Source organism: Puntigrus tetrazona, chromosome 10 (assembly GCF_018831695.1).
Source record: "Puntigrus tetrazona isolate hp1 chromosome 10, ASM1883169v1, whole genome shotgun sequence".
NCBI lineage: Eukaryota > Metazoa > Chordata > Actinopteri > Cypriniformes > Cyprinidae > Puntigrus > Puntigrus tetrazona.
Genome location: NC_056708.1, coordinates 11744803 through 11760992, shown reverse-complemented (window position 1 = coordinate 11760992; position 16190 = coordinate 11744803). Strand labels below are relative to the sequence as shown.

The 16190-nt window shown below is 36.8% G+C and overlaps 4 protein-coding genes across 5 annotated transcripts; 2 read left to right on the top strand and 2 right to left on the bottom strand.

The window, feature by feature from the left end:
* Nucleotides 1-89: 89 nt before the first annotated feature.
* On the bottom strand, nucleotides 90-4932 carry LOC122352703 (cytotoxic and regulatory T-cell molecule). 2 transcript variants are annotated; one of them, XM_043250241.1, is made up of 12 exons: nucleotides 4868-4932; nucleotides 3526-3675; nucleotides 3248-3400; nucleotides 3022-3138; nucleotides 2502-2660; nucleotides 1917-2012; nucleotides 1524-1604; nucleotides 1344-1388; nucleotides 1154-1225; nucleotides 901-1038; nucleotides 726-815; nucleotides 90-627 (listed from the first exon to the last, which is right to left on the bottom strand). In XM_043250241.1, exons 1-12 carry the CDS (start codon nucleotides 4917-4919, stop codon nucleotides 467-469), a joined length of 1314 nt encoding a protein of 437 aa, XP_043106176.1. In that variant the 5' UTR covers nucleotides 4920-4932; the 3' UTR covers nucleotides 90-466. The 2 variants fall into 2 exon arrangements, with proteins under 2 accessions (XP_043106176.1, XP_043106177.1); XM_043250242.1 differs by having other exon boundaries at nucleotides 1344-1385.
* A 1859-nt stretch (nucleotides 4933-6791) lies between these two features.
* Nucleotides 6792-11028, top strand: zpr1 (ZPR1 zinc finger). The gene is made up of 13 exons (XM_043250354.1): nucleotides 6792-7050; nucleotides 7140-7301; nucleotides 7414-7504; nucleotides 7608-7678; nucleotides 8351-8437; nucleotides 8549-8671; nucleotides 8759-8888; nucleotides 9052-9122; nucleotides 9204-9293; nucleotides 9376-9486; nucleotides 9575-9664; nucleotides 10240-10305; nucleotides 10426-11028. The coding sequence occupies exons 1-13, from the start codon at nucleotides 6934-6936 to the stop codon at nucleotides 10543-10545; spliced, it is 1329 nt and encodes a 442-aa protein (XP_043106289.1). The 5' UTR covers nucleotides 6792-6933; the 3' UTR covers nucleotides 10546-11028.
* Nucleotides 11029-11837: 809 nt separating this feature from the next.
* On the bottom strand, nucleotides 11838-12759 carry LOC122352761 (histone H2A). The gene has a single exon (XM_043250355.1). The coding sequence runs from the start codon at nucleotides 12672-12674 to the stop codon at nucleotides 12288-12290; it is 387 nt and encodes a 128-aa protein (XP_043106290.1). The 5' UTR covers nucleotides 12675-12759; the 3' UTR covers nucleotides 11838-12287.
* A 176-nt stretch (nucleotides 12760-12935) lies between these two features.
* On the top strand, nucleotides 12936-13786 carry LOC122352762 (histone H2B 3). Its single transcript, XM_043250357.1, has one exon. It carries the CDS (start codon nucleotides 12999-13001, stop codon nucleotides 13377-13379), a length of 381 nt encoding a protein of 126 aa, XP_043106292.1. The 5' UTR covers nucleotides 12936-12998; the 3' UTR covers nucleotides 13380-13786.
* Nucleotides 13787-16190: the final 2404 nt, after the last annotated feature.

Genomic DNA, 16190 nt, shown 5'->3' with positions numbered 1-16190 from the left:
CAACATGGAAGTAACCAAAAAGAGCTTGGTTTTAACATTTAAATGTTTTTCACACTTTAGTAGAATTCACCAAGCGCAACATCCACACGTTACATAAAATATAGTTTATTTATTTATTTATTTATTTTAACCCTGATAACAGGGAAAACCATTTCAGGTTAAAAAGACACATTTTTAAGATTCTGATGAAATTTCATAGCAGTCTATTCCAGTTTTATCAAGGGAACACTTCAAAGTCATCAAAATGTAAACACATTGTAATAAAGCACATGTAATAACAAAACATTAATTTACATTCAGGATAAAAAAAATGATGTAAACCACATGAAAAGTAAAAACTACATACAGTATATACATAATTGGCAGCTATGTTAGCTATCATATTTCAGTTAGCACCATTGTTCATAACAGAACTGCAAAATCAGTTCAGTCTTTTATGAGGATTCAGAACCAGCTGAATTTTCCTCTAAAGTTCGGTCTCCTTGACACAAGCTCTGTCAAGGTTGTCACTAGCTTCTGTTGACTTGTCTTGTGTTTCAGTGACCACATCTACTGTAGCTACCGAATTGGCTGTATTCTGTGGAGTTTCTTCTATTTTGTATTCTGTGAAATTTGAGTTCCAAAAACCTATTCATAAAATCAAGAGAAACAAAATATGAATTGTTTGTAAAGATACATAAAGCCTGTAGGTTTGATCTACAAGATTATGGAGTTTGAGTGGTTACCTTGTCTTCTCCTTTCCTGGGCCTGCTTTTCTTCATAATGACTAGATTTTGATTTGCTGCTTTCCACAGACTGGTCTGATTCTTCATTCTCTGTTAAATTTGAATCCAGAATTAAATCTCATTCAAACTCTAGAATATAACTGAAAGCGTAAATGTGTAAATAATCTTATATTACCTTTTTTCCAGGCTATATGTGCCCTTCGCAGTCTGATCACGAAGAAGATGACTACAATAAGCAAACCTAAAACAAGGCATGTGACCAGCAGGATCAGCAGCGGTGAGCTGTCTTTTAGATCGCTTTGCTTGCCAAAACCTGCAAATACACAAAGGCATAATGTAATCAGTAATTCACATCCTTTACAGGTTGCTACGATTTTCATATACACATTTATTTGAGCACAAGCTAGAAAGTAGCATGAGCTTCGCACCTTCGGAGTCGGTGCCATTTTTGGTCAGGTATTCATCAGTTGAATTTGATTCTGAAGGGTTTACGCTGTGTGCTGAAATGCAAAGATAGATCTAAGATCAACTTCACTACATAAAACAAGCAATATTAACGATATATTATGTTCAGTGTATTATGTTACATAATAAACAATTGCATTTGATAACACTTACCGGTACTCATCAAGCTTATATCTATTGCTGTGGAATGTTCTTCTACTAAAAGAGATCACAAAGCAAATGCATTAGTCACAGAAAACAAACGCTGAAACTGTCTCATAAAAAACAATAGCTAACATTTAGGTGAAATGTAAATATCATTTAAGTGCGTCATGCACAATTGCATATTTATACCTTGCATGCTGTTTGAGGTAGTGACGTCTTCTGTTGATAGCACTTCAGTACTTTCTGAAATTGATGACAGTTCCATGTGTGCTGCAATCAGGTGGTATATTGGTTAAGATGCCAAATTTAAAAGAACTAAAGTAAAGAAATGTCTTTTAAATGACTGTGTGCTGTATTCAAAAGCTGCCAGAAGATGGGGGCAGAGAGGTATAAAGAGCGAAATCGGTTTCCATTCTGTGGTTTTTATGCGAAGCAATTCCACAAAAGGGGGTTCTGCTTTTTATGCGAACTATATTTAAAGTATTCTGTCACGCTCAGACCTTTTTTGAAATACCCATCTTATTTAGTGTAGCCATTAAGAAGTGACCTTTCTTAATACGTGAAATGACGGGCAACACTCACCTGTACTGCTGGCAGGAGCAGAAGTGGCTGTGATCATTGAGTGAGGTTTTAGCTCATCTCTAGTACTGGAGTAGCTTGTCGTGGAGGCCGTAACAGCTAAGTGAAAAAAACACAAACATTCAATTACTCCCGAAACCCCATCAGAGAGCTGTTTGACTGTTTACTTCTAAGAAATTGGATCAGTATTTGTTATGTTATACATATATAGCGCATCTGTTCTAGATGGGGAACACATCTGTTTTTGTTCGAAGAAATAGTTGACTTCCCTGACATCATGTGATTGACCACTCTAATAAGAACCGCACACTCGCTTAAATAGGAAACTACCAAGTACTCCAAATTGTAGATGAACTTTCCCTGCCAGCGAAAATCCCCAAATCTTTTGGTTCCCTTTTTCTGATACTGGCTAATGTCATTTATGGCAAATTTCCACTGTTTTTGGTCACATGCTTGGCATAGAAGTGGTGTTGGTGAGATATTAATCTCAGATACTCGGTTCAGATATTAATATGGTATTCTAGTTAGTGGTCTCTGCTATTCTTGCAGTTGATTACGTGTAGTTGTCTGCCATTTATGTATACTTACAGTGATTTTCAATAGTGACGAAATGTATCAGTTGTTTTGGGAAAGCTCTATGTTTTGCAAGGCACATCACCGTTGCTGTCCTGATATGAGTTTTGACTGTTAAGACGCTAACTGCAAGCGATCTGTTGGATCTTTCCTCCCGCAAGGTGTTGGGTTGAGCTGTTAGGACAAAACAGGGTGTATATATTTATTTATCAATGATTCATTATTCGTACAGTCTGAGAAATACCCTATTCGTAGTATTATAGTTTGAATTTGTCCTTAGCTGACCTATTTCAGAACATAACACTTCCTCTATTTTCACGAGGTGTTTGCTCCTTAGTGAAAGAAATGTCATAAGTCATGGGAATTTGTTTGTAAGTGTAACTGTTTGCACAGTATGTCTGTCAGTAATTTTTGAAAGATTTTTTCACGCTCGCTAAGCATTTATCTGATGAAAAATTTGACTGGCTCCTAACGGACACACGTATATGTGTGCTCCCCTAACTCTCTGCCCACTCAGACACTTCTTGTAACTTACCTTCGATTTCAACCCCACTGATTTGCCATGAGAGTTCAGGTGGGTGGCCATTGGCTTCCGCTAAACACTTGATGATTGTTTTATCTTTATATTCGGCCATTTCTATTTTCGGCACTCCTGTGATCGGATCAAAAAGGGTTTAATTACATACTCCATTATTCATCTGCAAACCTTTAACGGTCATGCGTTATGCATGTTTGATGAGAGATCAAATATTTATACATACCCAGTACTTTCACTTTGAATCTTTTTGAAATGACTCTATTGTCATACAGTAGACATCTATAAAGCCCTTCATCTTTTAAGGTGACGTTAGACAGGAGTAACGTATATTCAGAGCTGTTTAAAGTAAAAATGCTGCTTCTTGGATCTCTTAGCGCTGTGGGGGAATATAAAATACATTTATAGTGCTTATCAAACAGATACAATAAAGGGGAAATGTAAATATGTTTGAATTACATTTTTCAGTGGTTCTCATACAATATACAGCATTCTTGGCTTTACCTTTTTCGCTGTTGAAGAACAAAAGATGGCCTTGTGGATTTCTCCACTCCATGTGTCCATTCTCACTGAAGTTTTTTCTCGGACAGTTCAGTACCATTGTTTCTCCTTCCGCCACTGTAAGATACTTTGTTGCCAGACATTTTCTTATGCCTGTCCGTAATGAAAAGGAATAAGTCAGTACAATCGTCAGTACAAACAAAGCTTCTCACATAATTCGACAACCTACAACATTAATGAATGTTAAATACAGTCGAGTGTAGGCTAGTTGAATGGAAGAACAGTAGGTTGGGTAGAGGGCAGATAAGACCACAGACACCCTACGCTCTGCTCTGACTCATTTGTTTCTTCTCATAACTTTTAGGTGCTGCGGCTGAACTGAGAGGGGGCTACGCTTTGCATTAGAGAGGAAAAGTGACTGCTGTTAGTGGTCTCTTATTTTCATGTGTGGTTCGCTCTCGCAGCAAGAGAAAACTTGCCGCTGTGACACATAAAGCGACGTTTTCACACTGGAACAGGAAACACTGGTGTTAACACGTTACTCACAGAGGTGTACACATATAAAACAGATGCAGTTCTAAATTAGGCTGCATGGAGGAGTGATTTTTTTCGTCATATGTAAAAATGACCCTATTGCCTTACGTGAATTTGTATGTGGGAGTTATAGTACAATAAAGCTCTTACGGTTTAATCCTTCATTTTATTCAGTTGATTAGTTTTTTTTATTTACCTGCATTTAATTTCACCTAATAAAGTATTGCAAATTTTGAAATATGTGCAAAATGTTCACTGCTACTGACAATTATTGAAAAGTTGAACATTATTGTTAATACTGCGTGCATTTTTGCAAAAACATTTTCCTGTTACTGAAACAAGGTGAGCAAAGACTGAAAAGTAAGGTAACTAAAAAGTTGATCTAAGTATAAATTAACTGGTTTTAAGTCAAAACAGCTGTTATATAGCACTGAATCAACCTGTATACATTTATTTATATTAAAAATATATATATTTTTAAGTATAAACAGCTTTTTGAGGCAACAGCTTCGGTTTAAGCACAGCGTATAAACTAAAGTTATATCATTAAAGCAATCAAATAAGAATAACAAAATTTGATCAAATAATGTTAAAATCTATCATTCACAATCATGCAATAAAGCATTTAATTCACTGACATGCATCCGAAACCTTCTCTTACGATGTAACCTACACAAACATAACTACATACCCATGAAAACTAACCTGAAGGTAACAGGTAAATGTGCACACAAACTAGCCCACCACAACACTATTTCAAAAGTCAGAGATTTAGCCTATCCGTTGTAAATATAAAGTAAGTTTGTCTTACCTCCTACTATCAACATCAAAGCGTGAACAACTAAGACAGTTTTGATCTCCATCCTGCACGCTCTTGAATCTGAAGCTCACTTCCTCTGCTTAGACTCTTTTAAAGAGAGCGGCTTCCATGACATCATGAACTGTCATGGTCTTTCCCCCTTTGAGAATGAATGTGTGAAGTTTCAGGGGCATTTCGGACAGTTGGTTCTCTTTTAGCAAATTTACACTCTCAACCTTTTGACCTATTATGTTGTCATGTTTGTAATTCAGACTTCAATTCTGACTAACGGCAGTTTTTCTTAAAAAGTCCACTGTATACGAACATATATATATATATATATATATATATATATATATATATATATATATATATATGTGTATGTATATATATATATATATATATATATATATATATATATATATATATATATATATTTGAAACTTATATAAGTTTCAATGTAATAACTCTCCTCTGACAGTTGATGAATATATAACCTTCATTCATATGCAGTATTAAATTTAACTTAAGTAATAAAAAAATTAACAAAGAAACTATTCTATTTACTGAAATTATTTTTATATTTATTTATGTTTAATTAGTTAGATTTCTTTCTCCAAATTCTGTGTCTCTGTGATAACGATTTTTCAGGCTACCATCAACATAACCCGCTAATGGAGTTCTATGACCAAATAAAAATTATTTTTAGCATCTCTACGACAGCACCCTGGCAGCGTCACCAAAAACGTCATAACTGTCTGGTACCATTACACAAAAGTGCTAAACAATCTGAAAGGAACAGGAAGGTCTTTTTTAGGTTTGTGAGAGAAAAAAACATCACATGATTAATTTTCATACTACCCACTGACCACTTCAGCCATGTGGGCAGAAAAAAACCCTTCCCCGTTTCGATTTACAACCTAAGTAGCGTTCCCATCAGAAAGGCAGTAACATAACTGACACAATGGAGTATTAATACAGTGGTAACTGTGCAATGAATAAACCTGTTAATTTTTGTCTGTTCATCAGATGTATTATATTCTATATTTTATTATAATCAGTAATTCAGTTCACCAAGGTCCAGCGTACACAAGGCTGGTTTATTATGAGTAATCTGCTATATTTTTTTGGCTAGGACTTGGCATGCCATCAAGGACGACACATGATACAATGTATGCCCACTGCAGTGAACGAGAGGCTAAAGGCCAAGAAGTTTCAGTTTGAGATTCTTCACACAGGAATTATGTGATCATAACAAAGTAAAATACTAAAAACTTGCTTATTAAATGTCTGATGTGGTTGTTTACACCCTGGTTGTCACTGGGCTACTTAAAATAAAGGATTTGTATATTAGCAGAATCTTACCAGCTTTATTATCAAATCAATTATAATATCAATCAATTATTTAGAAGAACTGAAGCCATGAGTCAAACGTACAGAAACGGGTGTAGCGCCATCTAGTGTCTGCTGATTCGAAACAATCACTGAGGACAGGAATTACTTGAAATATTTTATATATAACGGGCAATTTTGTTAAATAGTTAAGAGTATGCAAATGTATAGCCAGGCTTACCGTATGCATTGTATGCTTTGCATGGGGCACTGGGGAACGTATGAGGAGAAATGCCAGATTAAATAGTAAATTAATAAATCATTTAATAAAAAAAACACAGCCAAAAATCAAAAGAGAAAAATAGTTTTGTTTCATCGTTCATCGCCGTTATGTTTAACTAACGTTTGTCGCTACTGTTAATCGCTTTACTGCAATATTTACGTGCAGTATAAGAAAAAAGATACATGAAAATGAAAAACTAACATATTTATGCACTTATGCGTTTTTCCCCCTACGACTGAATTGTAGTGTTATGTGCTCATCGCAAATATTTAATCGAGACCTTTATTTTGACGTGTTTTGGGAACCTGAGCTGACCCGGTGATGATTCAAGCGGAAGTGAGGATATTCACAAAAACGTGCGAAAGCAGCTGGAAACTTCTAGCAGAACGCCGCTCGTTAAAAGCTAACCGCTTCTGTCAGTGATAAAGAGTGTCAATAGTTTTAAGCTGCAGTTCCTGGCAGGATGTCAGTTATTGAGGAGGAACGAATCCGCGGCGGGGTTTTTAAGGACATCAATGCAGAAGATGAAGATCAGCAACCCACAGTGATCGAGAGTTTGTGCATGAACTGTTATGAAAATGTAAATATACAGATTATCAGTATTAAATTAATACGTTAGTCTGTACTAATAAAAACATTTAAAGAATGTCAATGCGATGCTTTGTTTAGGGAAGTACACGTCTGCTGCTTACTAAGATCCCTTTCTTCAAAGAAATCATTATCAGCTCCTTCACATGTCCTCACTGTAACTGGACCAATACAGAAATCCAGTCTGCTGGTCGGATCCAAGAGCAGGGTGTGCAGTACACCTTACAAGTGAAGGCCAAAGAGGTATGGGTCTACTCTTAAAGAGTTTCATTTATTTATTATTTGATCATTTATGTCATTTTGCCAAATTTGAAGCGTCTCTCAAGAATAAGCAAATAGATTTCTATCTGTGCAGGACATGAACCGAGAGGTTGTGAAGTCTGACGCCGCATCCACCAGAATCCCACAGCTTGATTTTGAGATTCCTGCTTTCACGCAGAAGGGCTGTACGTTCTTCCACTGTGACCTCTAAAGAAAGACGTTTTTGGAAAGTTCCAATTTAGTTAGTACTGTCTGATCATTTATTCTGTCGTCTTTCTGATTGTTCAGCTTTGTCAACGATTGAGGGCCTTCTGGACCGAGCAGTGGCGGGTTTAGAACAAGACCAGCCTATTAGAAAGGTGTGTGTTTTATTTCTGCATAGTGTTACAACAGAAAGCCACAATTTATGTTGCAAGAGCAAACATTACGTAGGTGTATGGATCAAGTCCCGGTTTGGTGCCTCCATCAAATTAGATGTACATTAATGTGAAGTAAACGTACAAATTTACTTTATTGTTTCAGTGATGTCACATCATCATTAACAGTAACTTTTTATTGTAAAAAAAAAAAAAAGATTCAAATATATAAAAGGAAAAAAGTGATCATACGACTTTATTACTTTTGTAAATGTAAAAAAAAAAAAGTAATTTAAATTTAATTTAAATTTAATTTAAATTACTTATAGAAATACATGTACAGTATATATTTAGAAAATATTTACATGTATATTTCTATATTCATCTTACATGTATATGTATGTGTATTTATATATGTATAATATATAAACAAAACAGAAACTTATCATGGATGCAATTAATCAATCATGTCGTCAAATGTTTTTGCTCAGACAAAAAAAAGAACCTTTTTTGGGTCCTTGACCCATATGCCGATATAATGCAGATGTCTTATGTTATCTACGATGCTGACTTCTGACCAAGAGTCCATAATAGATTCATTCATTTTGTAGCTTTCATTAGATGTGAAGGATTTGTTATGCTGTCTATATGACTCTGGTCCTTTCCACATTCCAGGCAACGGATCCAGCCGTAGCTGAAAAAATAGAGGAGTTCATCGAGAGGTTGAAAAAGCTTAAAGAAGTCGAAGAGGAATTCACATTAGTACGTCTTGCTTATGTACTTTTGTGTACAGAAAAACACCCGACAAAAGTTTTTTCCATTACGGAGAAGCTGAAACTAATGAACGCCTCATTTGTTCGACTTAATTTACAGATTATCGACGATCCATCAGGAAACAGTTTTATCGAGAACCCATTTGCACCTCAGAAAGACGCGGCGCTCACTGTCGCTCATTACAAAAGGACGCCTGAACACAACTCTGCGCTAGGAATAGAGGTGAGAAGCTGCTGCGGCGTCTGCTGTTAACTTCAGAGCGTGGAGAATGACGAGATCTTTTTTTGTTTTTTTTCCATCTCTTTAAAGACGGAGGAAGAAGAAGAAGACAGCGAAAAGCCCGGCAATGATCTAGACTCGATGAGAAATGAGGTATTAGTGTTCAACACAAACTGCCCAGAATGCAACTCCCCGGCCAATACAAACATGAAGCTTGTTCGTATCCTTTAAAGCGTGCTAGAAAATAACAGACTTGTGTGGTAAATTGAGTGAAAATGACACTGCATAACAATGTTGCTTGGAGTAAGGGTACGCAAAAGTAGTTTAACCGTTGTACATCGTGATTTAAAGGAAGTAGTATCAGTCCCTTGACCCAGTTGCAGAAATCCCACACTTTAAAGAGGTCATTATAATGGCCACTAATTGTGACAGCTGTGGACATCGCACCAATGAGGTGGGGATTGATATAGTTTATTTATTTCAAAAAAGGTTTTCTTGCTGTTTCCGTGTCATTTACAGTTTTTTCCTGAAATAGGTTAAATCGGGAGGAGCCACGGAAGAGCTGGGGACCAGAATAACGCTCCACTTAACCGACCCTTCAGATATGTCCAGAGACCTGCTGAAGGTGACCATCTATAACAACTTCTTTAAGACGCACGTTTCACAATTCGTAGGTACTTCCGCTAACGTGCATGCGTGCGTTACAGTCGGAGACGTGCAGCGTGTTGATCCCAGAGCTGGAGTTTGAGTTGGGGATGGCGGCTCTCGGAGGGAAGTTCACTACGCTGGAAGGACTTCTCAAGGACATCAAAGACCTGGTGGGAATCAAAGCCCCGCTGACGGAGTTTGCCGTTATCAACAAACGGCTCTTTTTAGGCTTATTTTATGCATTTATGCTTTTTTTAGATTGTTTCGAAAAATCCTTTCATGTGTGGAGACAGCTCTACAGCAGATAGAGCTGAGAAACTGGAGCTCTTTGGGCAAAAGATTGACAAGGTTTGAAATACATTACTGGCGTTTCTTATTGTTCCTCACTGTTTAAAGTTGTGACGGTGTTCTCAATATGTCTCGCTTACGTTAATAAAATAAAATAAATAAAAATCTCAATAACCACACACACACACACACACACATACACGCACAAATATAATATTAGTACTGTTAAAAAAATTAATTGATTTAATTACATCCTAAATAAAGGTTTTTGTTTGCATAATGTGTGATAAGTGTATATTTATGTATATGTAATACACTTAAAGTATATATTTTAAAAAAAAAGTATATTCATATAACTTTTAAATGTTTAAATATGTAATCGTTACATATTTTAGCGCGTGTGTGTGTATTTAAATATGCATAATATATATGTAAACAGAAAATGTATTTTGGATGGAGTTAATCGTTTGAAAGCGTTTATTGTGAGAGAGAGAGAAAATTTATAATTTTTATAATTATAAAAAGGTATTAAATATTTGGAATACTTTAAATAATGCATATATGCGTTTTTAAATACTAATTATACACACTTTTTTTTTTTCTTAGTCTTAATGTGTTTCTAAAATGTTTTTTAGATAATAGCAGGGGAAATGGATGTTCACATTGTCCTGGATGATCCTGCTGGAAATAGTTATCTTCAGGTGAGCTGGGATTTTTTTTTTTTTTTTAACAATATTTAAAGAACTTTTAATGGTTGTGATTTTATAGTTTTGACTGTTTTTCTTTGCATGTGAAGGCTAACTATTGACACCTTTTCGCAGAATGTTTATGCACCAGATTTAGACCCAGAAATGAAGACGGAGAAGTACACCAGGACCTTTGAGCAGAATGAAGACTTGGGACTGAATGACATGAAAACTGAAGGGTACGCAGAGAAATAGGCTTAAAGTCGTAGAAAAATGGAGATTATATGTTATACACGCCAAATTCTGTCAAAGCCGTTATATATATATACGTTATTTAATTCACTTTTACATGTATTGTAAAAATCCCATGTAATTACAACTTCTAAAAACCACAATGTCTTTTCAAGGCAGCGTTATGATTTGAGTAGAGGAAAACATTATTTTGGCTTAAGTGCAAGGCGCTGAATTTTCCTTGCTGTCTATAAAGTAATGTTTAAGTTATAAGTTTTGGTCATCTTGGCCATGAAGCCCTTGTGTTAAATACTGGAGTAACAACACAATTGTTACAACGTTTTTGAAGTACTTAAAACTACAGACGCTTAATAAAGTAGTCTTAAGCACACTGGATGTGATTTATGTGGCCGCTTCATTTCTTTTCCATGTAATTGGACTGACTCCTAAGTGCTGAAATGTAATAAGAGTTATGTTTGTACAATAAAACAGTATATGATAAGTATAGTTCTGAGCTGTTTATGCTTAACTTCCAGTTAAGTGAGAGATCTAATTAACGGCATGGATGCCGTGTTGTAACAAATAATAGATTTTATGACCATACTTCAACATGCATTCGGTTTTTAGGGAACGCTTTTAACCAACATTAACGTTAGTTAACATGAACTAAGAATGAGCAGCACTTCTACAGCTTTTATTACTTATCAGTTTGCTAGTTAATGCTAATTTCAGTATTTGCTAATGCATTGTTAATCTTACATGTTGTGTTTGTTAACATTAATGCACTGAGCTAACGTGAATTAACAATGAAAGATGGAAACTAACTTTAACAAAGATAAATGCTGTAATGTATCGTTCATGTTAATTAATATTAATACTAATAAATGATAAATGTCACCAGAAGAGTAGAGCACAACAAAGCAGTCTTTTTAAAAGTAAACGGTTCATTTTTAGTTGTTGTTTGTATAGATTTCTCCTTTTTGAAACAATGACTCGTTTATTCTGCATATTGGTTATTACAATGTTGTAAATGTAGTATATGGAGTAAATATCTCTTAGGTACTTTAAGTGTATTAATGGAAATATTACTAAATATATGACAGCATGTCAACAGCTTTAGCTTTAGTACAGTTTAACTTCTCTGTGCACCAATATTTAGCTGCTAAACTTAATTTTAATGATTTGTTCTGTATTTAAGGAAGCTCTATTAATTTCTTCATTTAAAAAAAATACTGAGCGCTCGTCTCATGTAGCACATTTTTAATTAGAGCTCCTCTTTTAGATCATGCAAGTTAGAGAAATCAATGAATCACGAGTGAGTTCTTTGTGCCTTCCACCGGCACTTAACATTTATTGAAACAACATAATCACTTGAACAGCAGATAAAGGACATGACTTGCATGTAATTTAAAGCAGTGACAAATAAAATGTAACCAACATTGGTCCATGTACAATGAAATACCGATGTTCATTCGTCCCACGAATGGATTTTTTTTTTCCAGCAAGGATAGTCCACCGTGACGGCAGGTTAAATGTCCCATGGCCATTTATAGCCAGTGGTGGTGTAGATCTCTTCTTGTGTGAGGGAGTGCGTCTGCTCAAAAGAGCAATTATGAACACCAAAAAAAGAAATCAAAGTCTACAAGATGCAAATGCCATCTTCATTAAAACAAACACAATATAGTGTGAAGTAGGGAACGTGACATTACTTGGACTCAAACTAGCCGAGCTGCGTTTGTGTTATTGTCCATGATCGCAGAGCTCCGTTACTTGCTCTTGGCTGGCTTCTCGGTTTTCTTGGGCAGCAGCACTGCCTGGATGTTTGGAAGCACTCCGCCCTGGGCGATGGTAACGCCGCCTAAAAGCTTGTTGAGCTCTTCGTCGTTGCGGACAGCCAGCTGCAGGTGACGGGGAATGATTCTTGTTTTCTTGTTGTCTCGGGCTGCGTTCCCTGCCAGCTCGAGGATCTCAGCCGTTAGGTATTCCAGGACAGCGGCCAAATACACGGGGGCTCCTGCGCCTACGCGCTCGGCGTAATTTCCCTTGCGTAATAATCTGTGTACACGTCCGACTGGAAACTGAAGTCCAGCTCTGGATGAACGAGACTTGGCCTTCGCGCGGGCCTTCCCCCCGGTTTTACCTCTTCCAGACATGTTTTGACAACAAAGGAACCGTCTGTTTGGCTAGAAGCGTCCTGTTTAGTGTTGCTAGTCAAACGTACTTTCGTTTATGATGTAAGCAGGGATTGGTATTTATACCCAGACGTGCACTCTGATTGGTTGGTTTCGCTCTAAAGCGCGCAACGAATCAGCGCTCGAGTTTTAGTCTATGACGTTAGAAAGTTATCCAAACAGAACTCGAGCTGTCCTCGCTCTACTTTGCATGCCGACTCTATAAATATAGGGCAAAATGTGCGCAGAGCGTTCGCATACCATAACGATCCTTTGACAGCTGAGCTTTTGTGAAACACCGACACAATGCCTGAACCTGCGAAATCAGCACCAGCTCCTAAAAAGGGGTCTAAAAAAGCTGTCACCAAGACCCAGAAGAAGGGGGATAAGAAAAGGCGTAAGACCAGGAAAGAGAGTTACGCCATTTACGTGTACAAAGTACTGAAACAAGTCCACCCGGACACTGGTATTTCCTCAAAGGCGATGGGTATTATGAACTCGTTTGTAAACGACATCTTCGAGCGCATCGCCGGAGAAGCGTCGCGCCTGGCGCATTACAACAAGCGCTCCACTATCACATCCCGGGAGATCCAGACGGCCGTGCGCCTGCTCCTGCCGGGAGAGCTGGCCAAACACGCCGTGTCCGAGGGCACAAAGGCCGTGACCAAATACACCAGCTCCAAGTGAAAGTGAACAAACAAGATGGACTGGACTCTATCCCTAATGATGGAAGACGAAAACCACCCACTGTTGTTTGATATCCGCATGAGGGACCTCTGGTACATCTTGAGCGAAAGCAGCTCTGGAGGAGCACAAACACAGTGCTTTCCATCTGTAACACCAACATTCACCTGAGGCTGTTCCTGTTTGATCGTATTTGCACGTGTGAACACTCGTACTGTACTATTATGGCATATGGTCGTCATTCGTTAACTCATGTTACCAGAGGAAAACACTGTGGCTTTGGTTTTCATTGATATCTTAAATTTGATGTACTGTATTCATAATGAAAAAAATGTCTTATGCCTGAATGTTTCTTCATAACTACCGTGTCATTTACCACAAATAAATACATAGTTTAATGGTAACTGCAACCAGATTGGCGAGTTTTCCTGTGCTGTAATGTGTAGCTTGTTGCTAAGACACAAACGAAACGCCATAAAGCCGAATGTTTGGTTACGGAAAAGCCGTTTTTATCGCAGCTTTGTTTATCCGAAGTGTGTAAAATGCGTTTTTAAACAACGTTGCCGTATCTACGAAAGTTTACAAGCGCGCGCTAATGGACGCTTGGCGCGCCAGCAGAAGTCGCCCAAGGAGGTAACCATAGCAACAGGAAGGAAGGCTTCATGAACAAAACAAGCACTGTCATTATTTATGACTTCTTCTTTTTTTTAATCTAGATTTACCATCAAACATAACTCTTTATGTTTTTTTTTCCGTTTGCCGAGGTAGCAAAACATTGTTAGATTAGCCAGGTATCATAGTTCGCGTAACTTACTGTACGCAATGGATATTTTACATACGAATTGACGAAATATAAATATCGATGTATGTATAGAAATAAAATATTCTCTGCCAAACAATACGCCTGTGAATCTGAATTAAGGACTGAGGTGATATTTTAATGTTACGCAGCTATAAACAACTTTATAGTGGCACAGAGCCACTTCAGTGCAGCTTTAACGCAGCCGTGTAAAGATGAGTTAAAAGTACTAATGAGCGCGTCTCGGGTTACAGTGAAATTAGGACATTTGCACGCCTTGTACGATTTGTTCCCTGTGATTTCATCCAGTTTGTGTTACTGGGATCTGTATAATGGAGGGAGAAGATTTGATAATGACGCCCCTGCAGGCAGATGAGAATGCTGAGAATAATCCACACGATCGTGTTTTGACATTTGGCCTTGAATAAATGGCGCACATCAAGTACACACAATGGGTAAATTACTTGAGGAATATGATTACGATATGCATATCTTAAGCGATAATTTAGTGGCTCTGAATAGATGAATGCATAGACCCTGCAGATATAATGGATAGCAATACTTCATGTATTGCATTAGGGCCCAGGTGGGCTGGTGCTGAAGATTAAAAATGAAACAATGTGATTGAGGAACCAGATAGGCAGACGGACAGTGCCTTAGAAGATCATGTACTACATTGTCCCTATCTCGTGTAGTTTTAAGAGGGGCCGTCTTTGTTGAAATAACGCTCTGACGATGGCAGGCTTTGTCTGGAAGGGTGTGATATCTATTTCTAGAAAACGATGAGGTGACGCGACCTTTTCTCACGAAGACGGCGTACCTGAAACCACATACACTAAAAAAAGGACACTGAAAGTGTGCGTTTGTATTTTATGAAAAATAATATGAATATTTAGACAGCTAACACCACTGTTATTGTTGGTTTAAGGAAGGTATTATGATGCTCTTCATTTCATTCAATTGATAAAATATAATAGTTCAGAGTTCTGAAATTACATGATGGGTTATTTCATTTTTGGATTTTATTTTATCGTCCTTTTGTGAAAATAAGAAGATTGTACATATATGCTGCAATCATCCACAATCAATAATTTCTTATTTTTTCTTTATGCTGTATAATACAAATTTGATCGTTTTATATTCATTTTATGATTTAAATTCTAAGACATTTTTTTTCAAAAAATGAAGTAATATCGACTATCAGTCTTAAAAAGGATTAGTACTATGTTAGTGTGACAATGTGTTATTAAAAGTGTTTTTCTAGGGTCCTGTTTTATAACTTGACCACCCTTTGTCTTCAAGTGGACATATTTGTTGCGTAATGCTTTGTAATAATAGCAAAGCTGAGTGCAGCCTGATACACACAGTGATATAATGCATTTCTAGAATATAACATGCAAAAGCCAATTTTGTGCCACCTGAGCATTGAGATGCTCCTTGTATTCCAGACATGTCACCCGATACTGAACTTGCACTGATCTTCTTAAAGCTCCTCGTGTTCCTCCTCTGGCGTCCCTTACTTCTCACAACCCCTGTTGTGTTTCTGGTGCCCTCCCTCACACCTATAGATAGAAAGGGGCCAGTATAAATAGCTATATCGTCATAAACACAGAGAAAGAGACGACGAGAGACCAAAGGTAGACAAGGTAATATGTGCATATTTGTGATTTAAGTTCTGCTCTGAATATATTAGTCCTACTTGATGACTCTGATTTATTTTGCTTATGTGTGGTTTTCATTATTTTGAAATGATTTGATGAATTTGTATTTATTCTGTCTCTATCTATCTATCTATCTATCTATCTATCTATCTGAAAAAATATTTATTATTTATGCTATAACTTTGTCTATCTGTCTGTCTGTTGGTCTGTCTTTATGTCTATCTGTTGGTCTGTCTATCTATCTATCTATCTATCTATCTATCTATCTATCTATCTATCTATCTATCTATCTATCTGTCTATCTATCTATCTGTCTATCTATCTATCTATCTATCTAAAAGAATATATTTATTT

Bases quoted from the DNA above. Each gene is read 5' to 3' on its own strand.
- LOC122352703 (XM_043250241.1), bottom strand. From the start codon at position 4,919: ATGGAGATCAAAACTGTCTTAGTTGTTCACGCTTTGATGTTGATAGTA. The intron at 3,676-4,867 runs GTAAGACAAACT...CATTACGGACAG, and splicing joins TTTGATGTTGATAGTAGGAG to GCATAAGAAAATGTCTGGCA. The intron at 816-900 runs GTAATATAAGAT...CAAATTTAACAG, and splicing joins ACATATAGCCTGGAAAAAAG to AGAATGAAGAATCAGACCAG.
- zpr1 (XM_043250354.1), top strand. From the start codon at position 6,934: ATGTCAGTTATTGAGGAGGAACGAATCCGCGGCGGGGTTTTTAAGGAC. The intron at 7,302-7,413 runs GTATGGGTCTAC...CTATCTGTGCAG, and splicing joins TACAAGTGAAGGCCAAAGAG to GACATGAACCGAGAGGTTGT. The intron at 10,306-10,425 runs GTGAGCTGGGAT...ACCTTTTCGCAG, and splicing joins CTGGAAATAGTTATCTTCAG to AATGTTTATGCACCAGATTT.
- LOC122352761 (XM_043250355.1), bottom strand. From the start codon at position 12,674: ATGTCTGGAAGAGGTAAAACCGGGGGGAAGGCCCGCGCGAAGGCCAAG.
- LOC122352762 (XM_043250357.1), top strand. From the start codon at position 12,999: ATGCCTGAACCTGCGAAATCAGCACCAGCTCCTAAAAAGGGGTCTAAA.